We start from the raw sequence: 19291 nt of genomic DNA on the forward strand, positions 1-19291 counted from the left end.
GAGGATGAGCCAACCGAATTCCCACAAAAACCACCATCGCAACCAAACCTTGCATTTACATGAAGCCTTCAGCATAATAAGACGATCTCGATCTCGAGTGATTAAACCGCAAAAGGCTACGTTAAAACAACTAACCAAAAGCTGACTTGAAGTGGTTGGTTTTAATTGATACCTTGGGAGAAAGGGGTTGTCTCGGGAGTGAATTGCAGAGTTAGTGTCTAGACATCTGATGGTATGTATGCCAGTGTTCAAAAAATGCATTACAGGTTGGAAATGGAGGAATATTGTAAGATAAAGGAAGGTGCAAGGTTAAAGAAACACCACAGACACTTCAAATGCTTTTCCATAACACCTTATCATAAATGCTCTCCTCGTATGTCACGCTGTTAATATTGGCCAGATATATGCAGTAAATGGATGAGACATTAGAAGTGTTGATGTACCGAGGGACCCAGGGCTACAAATCCAGAGCTCCCTGAAAATGGGGTCATAGCTGAAGAGGGCAGTGACAAAGGTCACAAAGTCTGCTTGCCTTTGCCAGTTCTGGTGCAGATTATTGAGTGCAAATCTGGTTCGCACATCTTACAAAAGATGTGATGATGCTAGAAACAGAGCAGAAGAGATGGCCTGGGATTTTGGCTGGATTGGTAGGTGGTGAGGTAGGGGGGTGCTTTAATTCAAGGGTGAGATTGGATAAACTGAGATTGTTCTCACTGGAATGTAGAAGGCTGAAAGGGGACTTCATAGAAGTTTATAAAGTCATGGTAGGCAGAGATAGGATAGTCACAGTCTTTTTCCAAGGAGATAGGTGGCCAAATCTAGAGGACAAAGGTGTGAAAGAGGTGAAATCTGTAAAGGAGATGTGCGGGGGAGGTTTCTCACACATGGATTGGTTGGTGTATGGAACAAACTGCCAGACGGGTGGATAGAGAAAATTACAAGCCCAGCATTTAAAAAGCAATTGAATAGGTGCTTGGAGAGGAAAAGAATAGAGGGGTACGGGCCAAATGCAGCGAATGGGAACTGTACGATGGAGAGCTTTCTGACTGGCTGCATCACCGTCTGGTACGGAGGGGCCTCTGCACGGGATTGGAACAAGCTGCAGAAAGTCGTAAACTCAGCCAGCTCCATTGCGGGCACCCTGCTCTCCGGCATCCAGGGCACCTTCCAAAGGTGACGCCTCAGAAAGGCGGCATCCATCATTTTAAAAACCCCCACCACCTAGGACATGCCCTCTCCTCATGGCTACCATCAAGGTGAAGGTACAGGAGCCCGAGAGACACTCAGTAATTCCAGGAACAGCTTCTTCCCCTCCGCCATCAGATTTATGAATGGACAATTTTTGCATTTCTTAGTTAATTTATTTTTTTAATATGCGCTTAATGTAATTCAGATTTTCTTTTTACAATTATGCATTGTAACGCACTGCTACCGCAAAACAATAAAATTCACGGCATATGCCAGTGATATTAAACCTGATTCTGATTCTAGCATTGTCAAATATCTTGTTTAGGATGGATGAGTTTTTGTGCTGAAAGGCCTATTTCTGTGATGTATAACTTCATAACATTATGACTATCACTTAGTCCTGTCCCGTTTTCCTCTCTCCTCCCCCCGTGCTTTTAGTCAGAATATTTGAGTGTCTAAAATTCCTTCATTTTGCCATTGTTGAGGAGCTTGGCTGAGGAAACAATGGTGCTAAATTACCGTCTGCGGTACTATGAAGCCTCCAAATCAGAATCCCTTTCAGTTTAAAACTCTGTTTTAAAGGAATGTTTTTGAATAAACCTGTGGAATAAATTCAGATCTGGCGTAGTGCCATTGTAGGTGAATTGTGTTTCTGAAGTGCTTTGAGATGTGCTTCAACATTAAAAGTACTTTGCAAACTCTTAAGGGTACTGATGGCTCACTTTTCTGAGTCCAGTCAGTAGATAGAAAGGCTGTTAAAGTTTCAGTCTCTGCATTAGTTTAGCTGATGTTATCATGAGTTACTGTAGAATTCATTGGTCAGAGTGGCAAATTCTTGGCCCAAGTTTTAAAAAGTTTTAAAAGATCTCCTAAAAGGAAGTCTGAATGTGTGTGTGTATTTGAAGGAAACCAAGTTTGCATGCAAGTATGATTATTTGAGTGAAGTGCAGGGGCTTCCTCATCCGTTGAACCTGGCAAACAGTAATCCTTAATGGACAGTGAGTGGAGGGAACTTGGCAAAAAAAAAGTTTAAAATTGTTTATTTCCTGTTAAATTGCTGTTTTGTTTTTTTCTGATGTAACCTGTTTTATTTGATACAGGAAAACACGGCATGTAAACATCTTACTGTTCATGGGCTACATGACAAAGTTTAACCTGGCCATTGTCACCCAGTGGTGTGAAGGCAGCAGCCTCTACCAACACTTGCACGTCCAGGAGGTCAAGCTGGAGATGTTTCAACTGATTGACATTGCCCGTCAGGCAGCCCAAGGGATGGAGTGAGTGCTGCTTTGTAAAATCACTTTTGTGACTGCAGATTAGAGTACCAAATTCACAGTCGTGTAGATAAAAACAAACAAAAAAAACACTCATTTGGCCTGTAGAAGGAGAAAGAGAGTCCACAGTTTGTTTAAAGGCCCTTTGTCAGAAAGGGGAGGGAGAGTCCTGAAGAAGGGTCTCGGCCCAAAATATCAACTGTTTATTCACTTCCATTGATGCTGCCGTGACCTGCTGAGTTCCTCCAGCATTGTGTGTGTGTATTGCGTTGGGAGAGAATACTAGTTGTTTTACAAGCTGCCGAAAGGGTGGAGGAGGGATGGATAGGACAAAGGAAGTATCTCTATAAGGTGAGGACAAGGCTGCCGTGAGATAAAATGTACAACAGTTGGGGGCAGTTATGGACAGATAAGCTGAAGGTTAAAAAATATGAGATAAACACAGATTACTGGGGGCAACAATACAAAAAAAAGATGTATAAGTTGCAAAATACAGAGCTGTTGTACGTTCCCAGTATGTCAGGCTGTGCCAATGATGAGAGAAAAATTCCGCTAAATCTTGGATGGACAGGCCAGTTCTGATACAGACAATTGATTCTGTAATTGTTTATTTTAGATTTCCAGCATTTGTAGCTGTTATTTTAAATTTTAATTTGCTGCCATGTAGTTAAAACATTTAGCTCTTTAAAGGACGAATATTATTTGCTCCGAGTTCTCCCTCTCCTTAAGCGACAACATTTCCATTTGCATTTATCGATAATAAGTGAGTTTGATCAGAACAGACAGCAAGAACTTGAGATCCTGCAGATGCTGGAAATCCAAGGCAACACGTACAAAATTCTGGAGGTACTCAGCAGGCCAGGCAGCATCTATGGAAATGAACAAACAGTTGACATTCAGGGCCGCAAACACAAGGAATTCTGCAGATGCTGGAAAATCAAGCAACACACATCAAAGTTGCTGGTGAACGCAGCAGGCCAGGCAGCATCTCTAGGAAGAGGTACAGTTGACGTTTCGGCCGAGACCCTTCGTCAGGACTAACTGAAGGAAGAGTTAGTAAGAGATTTGAAAGGGGGAGGGGGAGGGGGAGAGCCAAAATGATAGGAGAAGACAGGAGGGGGAGGGATGGAGCCAAGAGCTGGACAATTGATTGGCAAAAGGGATATGAGAGGATCATGGGACAGGAGGCCTAGGGAGAAGGAAAAGGGGGAGGGGGGGAAAAACCCAGAGGATGGGCAAGTGGTATAGTCAGAGGGACAGAGGGAGAAAAAGGAGAGAGAGAAAAAGAATGTGTATATAAATAAATAACAGATGGGATACGAGGGGGAGGTGGGGCATTAGCGGATGTTTGAGAAGTCAATGTTCATGCCATCAGGTTGGAAGCTACCCAGACGGAATATAAGGTGTTGTTCCTCCAACCTGAGTGTGGCTTCATCTTTACAGTAGAGGAGGCCGTGGATAGACATATCAGAATGGGAATGGGACTGGGACGTGGAATTAAAATGTGTGGCCACTGGGAGATCCTGCTAATCCTCTCATATCCCTTTTGACAATCAACTGTCCAGCTCTTGGCTCCATCCCTCCCCCTCCTGTCTTCTCCTATCATTTTGGATCTCCCCCCCCCCCCACTTTCAAATCTCTTACTAGCTCTTCCTTCAGTTAGTCCTGACGAAGGGTCTTGGCCCGAAACGTCGACTGTACCTCTTCCTAGAGATGCTGCGTTCGCCAGCAACGTTGATGTGTGTTGCTTGCCATTCAGGGCCGAGAGCCTTTGTCAGGATGAAAATATATTGATGTGCTTGAGATTTCTATCTAAGGTCTGGATTCTGATTCAAAGCTGCTAATTGCTTTAGTGGCTGGATTACAATGGTTGGAATATTTAGAGCCAGTTTTTTTGAATTGAGAGGTTCACGAGAGCTCACAGCTGTTGGTTTGACCAATAGGAGCACAGGAATGAGCTGGCAATGTTTGTGAGTCCACCGTGAATCTATATGGTGGACCAAATGGATCTCCTTTTCTTTGCCAGCATATACTGGAGACTAATACTTCAAAGTGTGAATTACTTTCCCAGATTCCGGACATGTATATTCAGAAGTAAAAACTGTCTCCAGAACATTTGCTGTTAATTTCACATGGTTTCTAAAGTTCCTGTTAAATTATATTTGCTCCACATTACAAGTTCACACACAGATTCTGGACTACAACAGCCCAGTAATTCCATGAGGCAGGCACCTGTGAATTCCTTGATCCACTCAGATGTATATTTTTTTGGAGTCAAATCTATGTAACATGGAAGCACTCGACATAGATAAATGGAAATTGGTGAGCTATTCTTGTCTGAAACTGAAGCTTGCAGTCTGGAAAGCAGCAGGGGAGTAAGGAACGGTGCCCAGTTCAGCTGCTTTAACTGTTACCATGCTGGATTCAGCTACGACTCATTCTTTTTTCCTGGCAGTTTATAATGCAGGCGAACTCATAGAGACGGCCAAAGAACTTAAGAGATGATGAGGCTAAGGGAGAGAAGAAGATGGCATAATTTCATAAGTCCTGCAATAAGGGAAAAGGGGATTAAAAAGTGTCTGTGGTAGGCATTGTACCAAGGAGTTTACTTGTCTGGGAAGAATGGTGCCCATTGGAAACTCATTTAGCACAGATTGAATTTGAACCTCAGTCGAGAATGACTAACAAAGTAAATTTATTGTCCAAGTACGTACTATATGTCACCATATACTATCCTGAGATTTATTTTCTTGCAGGCATTCACGGTAGACCAAATAAACACAATAGTATGAATGAAAAACTATAAACACTGACACCACCAACGTGTAAATGAAGACAGACTGTGCAAATACAAAAAAGACTTTTAATCTCAGGAAGTCTGCAGATGCTGGTAATCCGAAGCAACACACCCAAAATGCTGGCTGGTGGTGTCGTGGCATCCGCACTGCACTTCGAGCTGAGCGGTCCTGGGTTCGAATCCGGCTGGCTCCTTGCACGCTTTCCATCCGTGCTGGGTTGGAGCGTCGAGCTAGCAACTCGGTCTTGTAAAAAACAGACAAACTGCTGAGGTTGCCACCCAAAGCGCAGAGAGAAATGGCACTCCCAAAATGCTGGAGGGCCTCAGCAGGACAGGCAGTATTTATGGAAATGAATAGATGATGCCTGACCTGCTGAGTTTCTCCAGCATTTTGTATGTAATAATTTATTTCAGTCATTTGGTCAGGGCATACATATTCAGACATATTATCTGCACTTCTGTAACAATTAATATGAAAGACACATTTGGAATTAGATCAATTACTTTTTAGAAAGAAAAGAAACAGCCTGGGAGTGGAACAGAATAACCTGATTGTGGTTTGCTTTTTTTTTGACAGTTATTTACATGCAAAGAATATTATCCACAGAGACATGAAGTCAAACAGTATCCTTTTTTTTTATTTGATCTTTAACATTTGGTGCTGCAGCAAGATGATATAGAACTCATAAAGGCCGTTGCCAAGTATGAGTTTTCCCATCACAGGCTTACTTAAAAGAAATGGAATTTGTATCCCCACAGCCACACGGGTCAGTTTATTTTGTTTGCAGCCCAAGCTCCTTGCCGTCTGCTGCTTTCACACTGATATATCTTCTCACTTAACCGCTGATTCTAAAAACCATATCGACTGGAAATGGACTTGTTGCGTGCCTAGATCTTGTGTTGTTACGTAGGAACCCTGTGCAGTTAGATGTCCCCCCATAAGACCACAAGACATGGAGCAGAAATAGGTCATTTGGCCCATCGATCGTGGCTGAATTATTTTCCCTCTCAACCCCATTCTCCTACCTTCTCCCCATGAAGTACTCTCATCCTTATTAATAGACTCTTAATATCTTGCCAACGACTGAAGTCAAGCTAACTGACCCACAATTTCCTGCCTTTTGCCTCCCTCCCTTTTTAAAACAATTGCATTCTCCAATCCTCTGGAATCATTCCAGATTCTAGTGATTCTTGGATGATGCCTTCACAATCTCTTCAGCCACCTTTTTCCCAAGCACCTTCACGTTAGGAATAGCAACGACACTCACTTCTGCTCCCTGACACTTGAATTTCTGATATGCTGCTGGTGAAGACTGATTCAACTTACTTCAGTTCATCTGCTATTTGGTCCTATTATTACCTCTCCAGCATCATTTTCCAGCGGCCCACTCTTGCCTCCTCTTTTACTCTTTATATATCTGGAAAAAAAAACACCTTTTGGTATCCTCTGTTATATTACCTTAATCTTTTCCCTTATTGCTGAATTTGGTCGTCTTCTGCTGGTTTTAAAAGATTCCCAATCCACCAGTATCCACTAAGTCGCCCTTCTCCTTGACCTTTACACTATCTTTGATTCCCTTGTTGGCTACGGTTGGGTCTTCGCCCTTTTAGAATGCTGCTGCTTCTTTGGGAGGAACCGATCCTGCCAATTCTGAAATTACTCCCAGAAACTCCAACCATTGCTGCTGTATCTCCGCTCCTGGTCACTTAACGCCCGCAAGTTGACAGGGATACAGCTGGAAGGAGTTTCTCACCTTCAGGGCAATAGGTCAGCTGATATGGGTTTTAGAATTAGTCTTCTGGACTGAAAGCAGAATGGACTTCCATGAACATTTTGTTTTTGTGTTAACTTTGGGGTGATCTGGAGTACTGTATAAGCATAGAAATACTTGTGGAATGTGGTCATGGCTATATTATAGAAAAGGCTGCAGCTAATGTGCTCCTGGCAGACACCATTGTGATAATGACCAGACAATGGTGCTTGAAGGATAAATATTGGCTTGGATATCAGAGTAAGTCATTCCATTCTCCTTCCAGATAGAATATTTATTGTTTTATTGAGATGCAGCTCCTGGAGTGGTGCCTTGAAGCTGCATAATGGTATCAATCTGGGCGCCTGAGCTAACGTCTGTGAAGAGAGCCCAGAAACGCAGCCTTGGGGAGGTGAAAGTGCATCTGTGATGGGGAGGTAGACGGCAAGTAAGTGGAATGATTGTAGCATCAGTAAAAAGCAGATGTAAGCATTCACCATCGAATGTTTGCTACACCAGGCAATAACGTCGTAACGGATATTTTGCATCGTTGCTGCTTTCCTGCACTAGCCATCCTGTATTTCCCTTGATTCCTTCCATATTTAAAAATCTAAAAAACTCTCCCATGAATACATACTATGAGGAGTATAGATAGGGTAAATGCAAGCAGCTTTTTCCACTGAATTCTAAAATGTAAACCCAGAGGTCATAGGTTAAGGATGAAAGGTGAAAAGTGTAAGGGGAAGGTGAGGGGAAACCTCTTCAGTCAGGAGGCCGTGAAAGTGTGGAACGAGCTGCCAACACAAGTGGTGCATGCGAGCTGGATTTCAATGTTTAAGAGAAGTCTGGATAGGTACATGGATAGTAGGGGTATGGAGAGCTATGGGCCCAGTGCTGGTCGATGGGAGTGGGCAGTTTAAATGGTTTGCCACAGACCAGATGGGCCGAAGGGCCTGTTTCTGTGCTGTATTTCTCTGACTCTGACTCTGGGCCTACATGACACCTTTGGGTAATGAATTCAAAGACTCGTTAATCCCTTTCGCTCATCTCAGACTTGATTGCAGATCCCTAGTTCCAGATACCTCAACCAGAGGAAACCCTGTAAGAACTGATTTCAGTTGTTGTGCGACTATAGAGAGGTTGGTTACAATATTGGACAATGACTGATGAAATATATAAGTAAAGTTTTGGGGACGGTTTGACTGTATATTCTTGCTAATGTTGATGTGGATATCAGAGATCAATAACTAGGCAGCATAGATTATGTTCATCAGGAGAAACATAGAAAACCTACAGCACAATACAGGCCCTTCGGCCCACAATGCTGTGCCGAACATGTATGTACTTAGAAATTACCTAGGGTTACCCATACCCCTCTATTTTTCTAAGCTCCATGTACTTACCCAGGAGTCTCTTAAAAGACCCTATCACTTCTGCCTCCCCCACTGTTGCCGGCAGCCCATTCCACGCACTCACCACTCTCTGCGTTTTTTTTTTAAAAAAACTTGCCCTGACATCTTCTCTGTACCTACGTTCAAGCACCTTAAAAGTGTGCCCTCTTGTGCTAGCCATTTCAGCCCTGGGAAAAAGCCTCTGACTATCCACCCGATCAATGTCTCCCATCATCTTGTACACATCTATCAGGTCACCTCTCATCCTCCGTCGCTCCAAGAAGAAAAGGCCATTCAACCTATTCTCGTAAGGCATGCTCCCCAATCCAGGCAACGTCCTTGTAAATCTCCTCTGCACCCTTTCTATGGTTTCCACATCCTTCCTGTAGTGAGGTGACCAGGACTGGGCACAGTACTTCAAGTGGGGTCTGACCAGGATCTTATATAACTGTAACATTACCTCTGGGCTCCTAAACTCAATCCCACAGTTGATGAAGGCCAATGTACCGTATGCCTTAAAGGGTTTTGAAAAAGGACTTTTCCTTGTTAGAAAGTAATTGAAGCACCTTGAGCAAGTACCTGGGAGGGCCATGTAGAAATGGTTGGTAATGTTGTCAATTCCTATTGGTGCAGGTGGTCGATGGGAGAATCAGAGTGAGTTTCATGGTCAGGTGAGGGAGAATGGTAAGGGGAATGGGAACAATGGGAATGCTTTAAGAGTCATCACAGAACTCAAATGGACAAAATGGCTCCCTGTTTTGTAAGGAAATGTGAACTAACATAAGTAAGTGGCTGGGGTTAGTCTGAAGCCCTTTTTTATTGGCAGGAGTGGACTTGATGGACAGAGTGGATTTAATATTGTTGTGATTATTCATGATTTCTTATAATGTCTCAAAATTAACCTATCAAATATGTTCTGTCTAAGGTGCACATGTAAAACATGAATTTATTTTGGCCTAAATTTTAATGAAGGACAAAGGCAAAGTTTTCAAAATCCAACAGATCATGTTAAAAAGTGCATGTATCTTGTGGAAAAAATAATACTTTACGCTGTGTAGTTAGTAGGAAAACCTTAACTATTTCTGAGTATTTAGATTTGAATTAATTGTTTTTTTTTAAGCAGTAATCTTCCTCTATTGAGAAACATTATCCTTAATGAGTGCTCAGATATATTTCTTCACGAAGGCCTCACTGTGAAGATCGGAGATTTTGGTTTAGCAACTGTGAAATCGCGATGGAGTGGCTCTCAACAAGTAGGGCAGCCAACAGGATCTATTCTTTGGATGGTGAGGATTTAGTAGCTTGGTTGTTTGATGGCTAGCTTAATTGTGTTAGTTAAATTAAGTATGACTTTACACTTGTTAAGGAGCCATGATTCAAAGGATATGTCAAACAGATCTTACCATCAGGTACTTTAATGCAGCCCCTTTAATTTAGACATGTAAGACTTCTTTGCTTCAAATTGTTGCCTATTAAGCAATAAAATTCTAGTTGTCTCTTGTTAATAATACATAATTAATGCAATCTAAAATGTTCTACTTGTGGTCCCAGAGCAATTCCAAAGTACTTGCCAAACAACCTTCTACTGAAACGTTCTTCAAACTTGGCATTAAACTTCTGTAGTTACAATCCTGTATGCTTACAAATTATTACTGAAAATGTTTGAATGAATTCTTTATTATTCTCTAATTTCTTCTGACATCTGACTCTCTGTACTGGAATAACTAGAAATAAAACCAAGTGTAATCTCCAAAATAATTTATTAATTGCCTTCTTCCCCAGATAACCTGCACCAGATATTACCTTCGGTCTTGTCACCTCTCGATCCGTAGCCTCCAGATGGCTATGGATCAAGAAGTGTGAATGCTGGACCAGTCCTGCTCGGACACAAGCCAGGGCCTGATCAACCCAGGCTGGGTTGTCTGGGCAGGAGCGTCTGATGTTGAGAGACCCGAAACGCCAGATGACCCGAGGTTACATCGCTGACGATGTGTTCCAGTGCATCCTGGAACGTATTTCCCAGCAACAGAATTTAATCACTTTCAGTTTTGAACCTACTTGTCTGAAACATTACTCAACATCTGGTCCAGTTAGGCTATGGTCAAACAGGCAAGAAAGCAGTACCCCTGCCTTCTGGCCTGTGTTCAGCCTTGACAAGGTGAAAATTCATTCAGGGGTTCCTTGCGCATTGCTGCATTTGACTGAAAAGCTAGAGCAGGGTATTGCGTTTCGCTTCCGTCTTATTAAATGTTTTTTTTCCCTCAAAATTATTTTCAAATATCTTTTATTGTTAAGGTACACATTGACATTAGTGTCAAAACTTGGAAAAATTGTTGGTAGTTGAGATGTGGCTGAGCAGAAATGGAACATACCGTGGTCAGCCTAATTGTTTTTTGCTATTTGACACTTCTTATTGCTAGCCATAAGCAATTCTGATGTTGCTTTATTTAATGTTCTGAAAAGCTGATTTATGGTGTAGACAAATGTAGAATGCATTAGAAAGAGTGCAATTGATTCTAAAGTGGGACAATGAAAGCAGATTAAACTGTTGAGCGATCGTATCCAGATTCTTTCATACTCCTTGTATCCACATTCCCTTCAAATGGAATAATGTAGACATCTTTAGGAATACCATGCAAATAGCCTTCTACTCTTCTAAAAAGTATGAAATGTTTCATTTTGATAGGAGGCATAAGGAGGCCGCTTATTTCTCAGAAGGTAAGTAACTAAATGGGGTATTGGAGCTGTAAGATTTGACATACATTGCTTTAAGTTTTGCAAATTGTTAAGGCCACATAGCTTGCAAGTACTGAGATTGAATTTCAGAGAAATGGGTACAGAGATCTGTCCGGGGTTGCTTTTGTTATGTACCCAATATGGAACTGAATTTTAGATAACAGTATTTATTGGGCATTTACCACAAGCGACTGAAAATAAATTTCTAACACTATACTAACAAAGCAGGAAAGTTATTTTATTAAAATTTGATTAAACTTATTTTAAGTTGGTTCACATTTGGGGTACTGACTGAAGGTACGCTGTAGGTCATTCCATAGATGAGTGATATCGGGGCTCTATGGAGAACCATTCAGAAAAGATAATTGCAGTAGTTGCACAGATGAAGCACTCGGGAAAGGTAGAGGAGACTGGGCTTTCCTCCAGAAACGAGAAGGGCAAGAACGAACCTGCTGATAATCTGTAGAGAGAAGTTAACCAGAACAGATAATTTAGGGCTGTGGAAGTCTTTGTCATATTGACTGATTAATTCATGTACTCCTTTCTGTAATACTTCAAGTTATGTTCAGTTCTTGGTATCTGTAGCCCTTGGCCTTCTGTTCAAATGAGAAAGGAGCTCAATTCATCGGTAGTCTATCACCCTTCCTCACTTGGAAAAGATATGACGTATCTTTTTATGGTTCCAAATCCATCTAAAGTTTCATGATTTTTGTACAATTCATGTGAAAGGGTTTTTGGAATTTCTGTATTTTCTAAAACTTGATTTTTCTTTTAATAATTAAAGAGTAAGAGTGTGTGGTCCAGCCTCTGCTTGTATAATTTATGATGTGGACCCATTTCTAGGCACCAGAGGTCATCCGAATGGAGGAAGTTAATCCGTACAGTTTTCAATCGGATGTCTATTCGTATGGCATTGTACTGTTTGAACTAATGACAGGAGAGCTACCGTACTCACACATAAACAACCGAGATCAGGTAAGCCATTTTTTCAAATCACCTTCAGTGTTTAAAACAAGAAATTAGTATAAATATGCCACACTCCTTCTGTTCCTGACGGTCTTTCTCTGCCTGTTGTCTCATGTTACTGGGAGAGGAAAACAAGTCCTGCACTGCTGGTAATGATCATGCATACTGAGAAGATGCAGAGTGATTTATTTGTTAATAATATTCACTTTTTCCTCCTCTTTGTGGGACAACCACCTACATTTTGTGGTACATTTGCTATAGATTTTGTTCCTTTTATGCTGAGGGTGCAGAGTTTTACTGGTGCCAAAAGCCTTCAGGTGGTTTTCTTTATATGTGTGAGCTACAGATGGAGAGCTGATCCTGATTTCTTACAAAACTGGAGCTTTGACTTTAGAGGGGATAAAACGTCCAGGAACTGTACACGGGCATTGAGGCCAGTTGTAGACAAATACTGCTCTGATTGAAACCACTTAATCTGCACAGGCTGAGAAACGATGCCGATAATCCTCAAATCATGGTTTAGGAATGCATCTGGCATTTTATCCCGTGGAAATTCATCTGCTTCACACATTCAATTTCATGGTGTTGTGAAGTTTGTTGATTTCCAGACCGTGGTTTTGAAATGACATAATTGCAATATATAAGACATAGGAGTAGATTGTTCGGCCCATCGAGTCTGCTCTTGCCATTCGATCGTGGCTGATCTGTTTTCCCTCTCAACCGCATTTCCCTGCCTTCTCCTCCTAACCTTTAGTGCTGTTACTGTACGTCACAAGATGGCAACGTGCGTAGTCGCAATGGCCTCTCTGGCTCTAATCACTGGTGAAATTTCTTATTTTGCTTGTCTTTTCTACGATTGAAAAATACTATTGATCATGAAGAGCGCTACAATCTTCAAATCTGCCTTGATAGTGAGCGGGATGATGAAGATGCTGTGCGGTTAAGGCTTAATGCATGAAGCAGGCCCTGCTCTGCGCCATGACGTCGGAAGTGTTGTGCAAGGACGCAGAACTATCCTAAGCACACCGGTATTCAAGCGAGACTTGAAGCCGATGCCTGCAGGCCCATGTTCCTGGTGATTCTACTCGCTAGCGTCCGGTCACCAGGAAGTAAACTGGATTACCTGTGTCTGCGTTTGAACCAGTAGGAAATGAGTGACTGTTGCACATTCGTCCTGACAGAAACATGGCTTCAGGACGCATCTCCAGACTCGGGCTTCTAGCTAGAAGGCCTAATCTCCTTTCGGACAGACAGAAATGCTGTGACCTCCCACAAGACCCGTGGAGGCGATCTGTGTGTCTCTGTCAAACAGAACTTGTGCGTGAGCACCTCAGTAGTAATGACCCAGTGTTCATTGCTGAGTTTTTAATGGTGAAGTGCAGGCCCTTCTATTTACCCAGGGAGTTCACTGCCATTGTGATTATTACTGTTAACATCAACCCCCTCCCCCCCCACGCTTGTGCTGGGGAAGCGCTGCAGGAGCTCTACAGCGCAATCTGTGACCTCGAAGCCTCTCACCCCGATAGTGTCTCCATTGTTGCTGCTGACTTCAACTATGCCAACTTAAGTACAGTCCTGTCAGAGTTCCACCAGCATGTCAACTTCGCAACCAGAGGAGAGAAGATATTGGACCTGGTCTTTGCCAACGTTTGTGCAGCCTGCAATGATGCCCCCTGCCCTCACCTCAGACACTCAGACCACATCCCTGCATACAGACCACTGGTTAAGCAAGCCAAGCCAGTTTACAGGGAGATCAGGACCAGGCCAGAAGGTGCCACCTCAATGTTGCGGAACCATTTCGAAAGCACGGACTGGAGCATATTCAGGGAGACAGCTACCTACGATCATCACCCAACATTGATGAATATGCGGGACTGGTGACTGGCTGCGTAGTAAAATGCATTGAGGATTTTACCATGATTAAACACTACACTGCCAGGGCAAATAGAAAGCATGGCTGACTGCAGAGGTTCAAGTACTGCTTAGGGATCGGTGCGCTGTTTTCAGATCGAGGATGGGACGGTGCGAGGGCAAGCAAGAGTCGCGTTCTCACGTGCCATCAGGAAGGCAAAGTGAGGGTCCTCACAGAAAAATCACAGGCACCTTTGTGACACCAGAGACGCATGGCACATCTGGCAAGGTATGCAAAGCATAACAGGTTACAGGTTCACTCTGTGTGCCAATGACAGCAACACCACCTTTCCTGATGGGCTGAATGCCTTCTGTGCACGATTTGGCACAATGAGTGATGTGACATCAAGGAAAACCCCCTCTCCCCCTGAGGAACAGGCACTCTGTCTGGTCGCAGCTGAGGAGAGGAGGTTCCTAGCCAGGGTGGACCCACCCAAGCTGCGAGGCCAGGTAACGTACCTGGTCGGGTGCTCAGGGATTGTGCGACCCAGCTTAAAGAGGTCCTCATGGACATCTTTAACATTTCTTTGTGACAGTCCACTGTCCCTGCAAGCTTCAAGACAGCCACCGTCAGTCTGGTGCCCAAGAGAACGATGGTAACTTGGCTTAAAAGAGACGCTGGAAAATGACGCTGGAGAGGAAGCAATGGAAGACAAGGAAATGGTGGAAGAACTAAATAAGTACTTTGCATCTTTCTTCACTGTGGAAGACCGTAGCAGTATGGTGGAAGTTCAAGAGTGTCAGAGGGCAGAAGTGAGTGTGGTTGCTATTACTAGGTAGAAGGTGCTTTGGAAGCTGAGTGGTGTCATAACAACAACCTCTTGCTCAATGTCAGCAAGACCAAGGAGCTGATTATTAACTCCAGGAGGAGGAAACCAAGATGTCCATGAGCCAGTCCTCATCGGAGGATCAGAGGTGGGGAGGGTAGACAACTTTAAATTCCTCAGTTAGTATTTCAGAGGATTTGTCCTAGGCCCAGCACGCAAGTGCAATTTCGAAGAAAGCATAGCAGCGCCTCTTCTTTCTTAGGAGTTTGCGAAGATTTGGCATGACATCTGACACTCTGACAATTTTCTGTAGGTGTGTGGCGGAGAGTATATTGACTGGCTGCATCACAGTCTGGTATGGAACCACCAATGCCCTTGAACGGGAAATCCCATAAAACTCAGTCTGTCACGGGTACCGCCCTCCCATCATGGAGCAAACCTGTTGGAACTCTTTGAGGAAATAACAAGCAGGACAGACAAAGGAGAATTGGTGGATGTTGTGTACTTGGATTTTCAGAAGGCCTTTGGCAAGATGAGTTTGCTTATCAAGATAAGATCCCATGGTATGACAGGAAAGGTACTAGCATGAATAGAGGAAAGGCTGATTGGTTGGAGACAAAGAGTGGGAATAAGGGAGCCTTTTCTGATTGGCTGACAGTGATTGATGTTCCGCAGGTGTCAGTGCTGGGACTGCTCCTTTTTACATTATGTCAATAATTTGGATGAAGAGATTGGCTTTTGGACAAACTTATGGATGATACAACGATAAGTAGAGGGGCAAGTAGTACTGAGGAAACAGGGAGGCTGCAGAAAGGCTTGGACAGATTAGGAGAATGGCAAAGAAGTGGCGGATGGAACACAGTATCGGAAAATGTATGGTAATGCATTTTGGTAGAACGAACAGAAGTGTAGACTATTTTCTAAAAGGGCAGAAAATTGAAAACTCTGAGACGCAAAGGAACTTGGGACTTCTTGTGCACGATTCCCTAAAGATTAACTTGCAGGTTGAGTCAGTGGTGATGAAGGCAAATGCAGTGATACAATTCATTTAGGATATAAATGCAAGGATGTAATGCTGAGATTTTATAAAGCACTGGTGAGGCCTCACTTGGAGCATTGTGAGCAGTTTTGGGCCCTTTATCTGAGAAAGGGTGTGCTGACATTGGAGAAGGTTCAGAGGAGGTTCATGAGAATGAAAGGATTATCATTTGAGGAGTGTTTGGCTCTGGGTCTGTACTTGTTCGAATTTAGAAGAATGGAGAGTGGGGAATCTCACTGAAAACTATTGAATGTTGAAAGGTCTAGATAGAGGATGAGGATGAGGAGGATGAGGATGCTGAGGATGTTCTACGAGTCTGTGGTGGCCAGTGCTATCATGTTTGCTGTTGTGTGCTGGGGCAGCAGACTGAGGGTAGCAGACACCAACAGAATCAACAGACTAATTCGTAACGCCATTGATGTTGTGGGGATGGAACTGGACTCTCTCATGGTGGTGTCTGAAAAGAGGATGCTGTCCAAGTTGCATGCCATCTTGGACAATGTCTCCCATCCACTACATAATGTACTGGTTGGGCACAGGAGTACATTCAGCCAGAGACTCATTCCACCGAGATGCAACACAGAGCGTCATAGGAAGTCATTCCTGCCTGTGGCCATCAAACTTTACAACTCCTCCCTTGGAGGGTCAGACACCCTGAGCCAATAGGTTGGTCATGGACTTATTTCATAATTTATTGGCATAATTTACATATTACTTTTTAACTATTTATGGTTCTATTACTATTTATTATTTATGGTGCAACTGTAACGAAAACCAATTTCCCCCGGGATCAATAAAGTATGACTATGACTATAGAGTGGATGTGGAGAGGATGTTTCCTATGGTGGGGGTGTCTAGGACTGGAAGGCACAGCCCCAGAATAGAGAGGCATAAATTTAGAATGGAGATGAGGCGGAATTTCTTTAGCAATCCGTGCAGTTCATTGCCACAAGTAGCTATGGATTCCAGGTCATTGGGCATGTTAATACTTTATTCTTTATTGTCGCCAAACAATAAAGGCAGAAGTTGATAGTTTCTTCATTAATCAGGGCATGAAAGATGATGGAGAGAAGGCAGGAAAATGGGGTTGAATGGCAAAATGAATCAGCCATGATGAAATGGTGGAGCAGACACAATGGGCTGAATGGCCTAATTCTGCTCCTAAGTCTTATGGCCTAAAAAGATTACTGCCCATTGCAATGACCTCAACAGTCATGAGTGTTTGGTAATGGATCGTGTTAAATCCCACCTTCCAGCTACATTAGACCCTTTCCAGTTTGTCTACCGCTCTAACCAGTCCACTGATGATGCCATAGGCTTGGCCCTGCACTCCGTCCTGTCCCATCTAGAAAACAGTGCCTCATGCACCTTGTTGTAGTTCATACATTTAAGCTCATACCATCATTCCAAATAAACTGATTCCTAAGCTCCGGAACCTGGGCCTTAGCACTCAGATCTGCAGCTGGATCTTCAACTTTCTCACAGACAGGACCCAGGCTGTAAAAATAGGGGACAAGTTCTCCTCTACAATCACTCTGAGCACCGGTGCCCCACAAGGCTGTGTACTCAGCCCCCTGCTGTACTCACTGTACACCCATGATTGTGTAGCAAAGTTTCCATCAAACTCAATATATAAGTTTGCTGATGACACCACAATTGTAGGCCGTATCTCAGGTAATGTTGAGTTTGAGTACAGAGAGGAAATTAAGAACCTGGTGGCATGGTGCGAGGACGATAACCTATCCCTCAATGTCAGCAAGATGAAGGAATTGGTTGTTGGCTTCAGAAGGAGTAGTGGATCGCACAACCCAATTTACATCGGTGGTGCGCAAGTGGAACAGGTCAAAAGCTTTAAGTTCCTCGGGGCAATATCACAAATGACCTGACTAGGGCCAACCAAGCAGAGTTCACCGCCAAGAAGGCCCACCAGCGCCTTTACTTCCTGAGGAAGCTAAGGAAATTTGGCCTGTCCCCTAAAACCCTCACTAATTTTTATAGATGCACCGTAGAAAGCATTCTTCTAGGATGCATCACAACCTGGTATGGAAGGTGTCTTGTCCAAGACCGGAAGAAGCTGCAGAAGATCGTGAACACAGCCCAGCACATCACACAAAGCAATCTTCCATCCTTGGACTCACTTTACACTGCACGCTGTCGGAGCAGTGCTGCCAGGATAATCAAGGACACGACCCACCCAGCCAACACACTTTTCGTCCCTCTTCCCTCCGGGAGAAGGCTCAGGAGCTTGAAGACTCGTACAGCCAGATTTGAAAACAGCTTCTTTCCAATTGTCATAAGACTGCTGAACGGATCCTGAACCGGATCTGGGCCATACCCTCCAAATATCCGGACCTGCCTCTCGGTTTTTTTGCACTACCTTACTTTCCCTTTTCTATTTATGATTTATCATTTAAATTTTTAATATTTACTATTGATTTGTACTCCAGGGAGCAGGAAGAGCAGAATCAAATATCGCTGTGATGATTGTATGTTCTAGTATCAATCGTTTGGCGACAATAAAGTAAAGTAACGTGATCATCCCTCAGGGACTGGTGGGTGAACTGTCCTTGTTGGGACTCAGCGTCCCTGTCTATAACTGGATCTTGAACTTCTTTATGGAAAGATCCCAGTCAGACCAAATTGGCGGCAACATCTCAAGCTCCACCAGGCTGCTGCTCCCGGTGTTGTGTGTTCAGTCCACTGCTGCTGACTCAGACTGCACTGTCAGATCCAGCTCAAAGCACATCATCAGGTTGGCTGATGATACAACAGTGACTGGCCTCATCAGCAACAATGACGAGTCGGCATATGGAGAGGAGGTAGAGAGGCTTGTCACAAAAGCGATGATTGTGGAATTCAGGAGGGCGCAGGTCGGCCACTCTCCACTACATGTCAGTGGCTCAGCCATGGAGACAGTGAAGAGCACAAAGTTCCTCGGTGTGCACATAACCGACGACCTACCCTGGACCCACAACACCTCATTAGTCAAGTAGGCACAGCAGTGTTTACACTTCCTGAGGAGATTGAAGTACGCAAGACTCCCCTCCCCCATTCTAACAACTTTATACAGGAGCACCATCGAGAGAGCCGTGTCTGGCTGCATCTTTGTGCGGTACGGAAGCTGCAGGGCATCGGACCACAGGACCTCTACAGAGGACAGTAAAAACTGCCAAGAGGATCGCCAGGGTCTCTTCCCCCCCACTATTTACGAGGAGCGAAGGGCCGGAAGCATTGTGAGGATCCCCACCACCCATCCCACAATCCCTTTTACCCACTAGCATCAGGAAGGAGGTAAAGGGGCATCGGGACCAGGACTGCCAGACTGGGTAACAGCTTTTTCCCCTCAGGCTGAGAGACTAATGAATACCCCACCACCACCGAGGTCTCATCACTGGGATAGCGAGCTGTTTATTGTTTACCTGTGCTGCACACTTTGAATTATGTTCTATTAACTTGCTTGCAGTAGTACAT

The 19291-nt window shown here is 43.7% G+C and overlaps 1 protein-coding gene across 1 annotated transcript in view; it reads left to right on the forward strand.

Annotated features, from left to right (window-relative positions):
* raf1b (Raf-1 proto-oncogene, serine/threonine kinase b) overlaps positions 1-19291 on the forward strand; it is a 94237-nt gene that overhangs the window by 70789 nt on the left and 4157 nt on the right. The window contains exons 12-15 of the mRNA XM_063068146.1: positions 2289-2465; positions 5837-5883; positions 9569-9687; positions 11981-12112. Of these exons, the coding sequence (XP_062924216.1) occupies positions 2289-2465; positions 5837-5883; positions 9569-9687; positions 11981-12112 (475 nt within the window). The remainder of the gene's footprint in view (positions 1-2288; positions 2466-5836; positions 5884-9568; positions 9688-11980; positions 12113-19291) is intronic.

Source organism: Mobula hypostoma, chromosome 15 (genome assembly GCF_963921235.1).
Source record: "Mobula hypostoma chromosome 15, sMobHyp1.1, whole genome shotgun sequence".
Taxonomy (NCBI): domain Eukaryota; kingdom Metazoa; phylum Chordata; class Chondrichthyes; order Myliobatiformes; family Myliobatidae; genus Mobula; species Mobula hypostoma.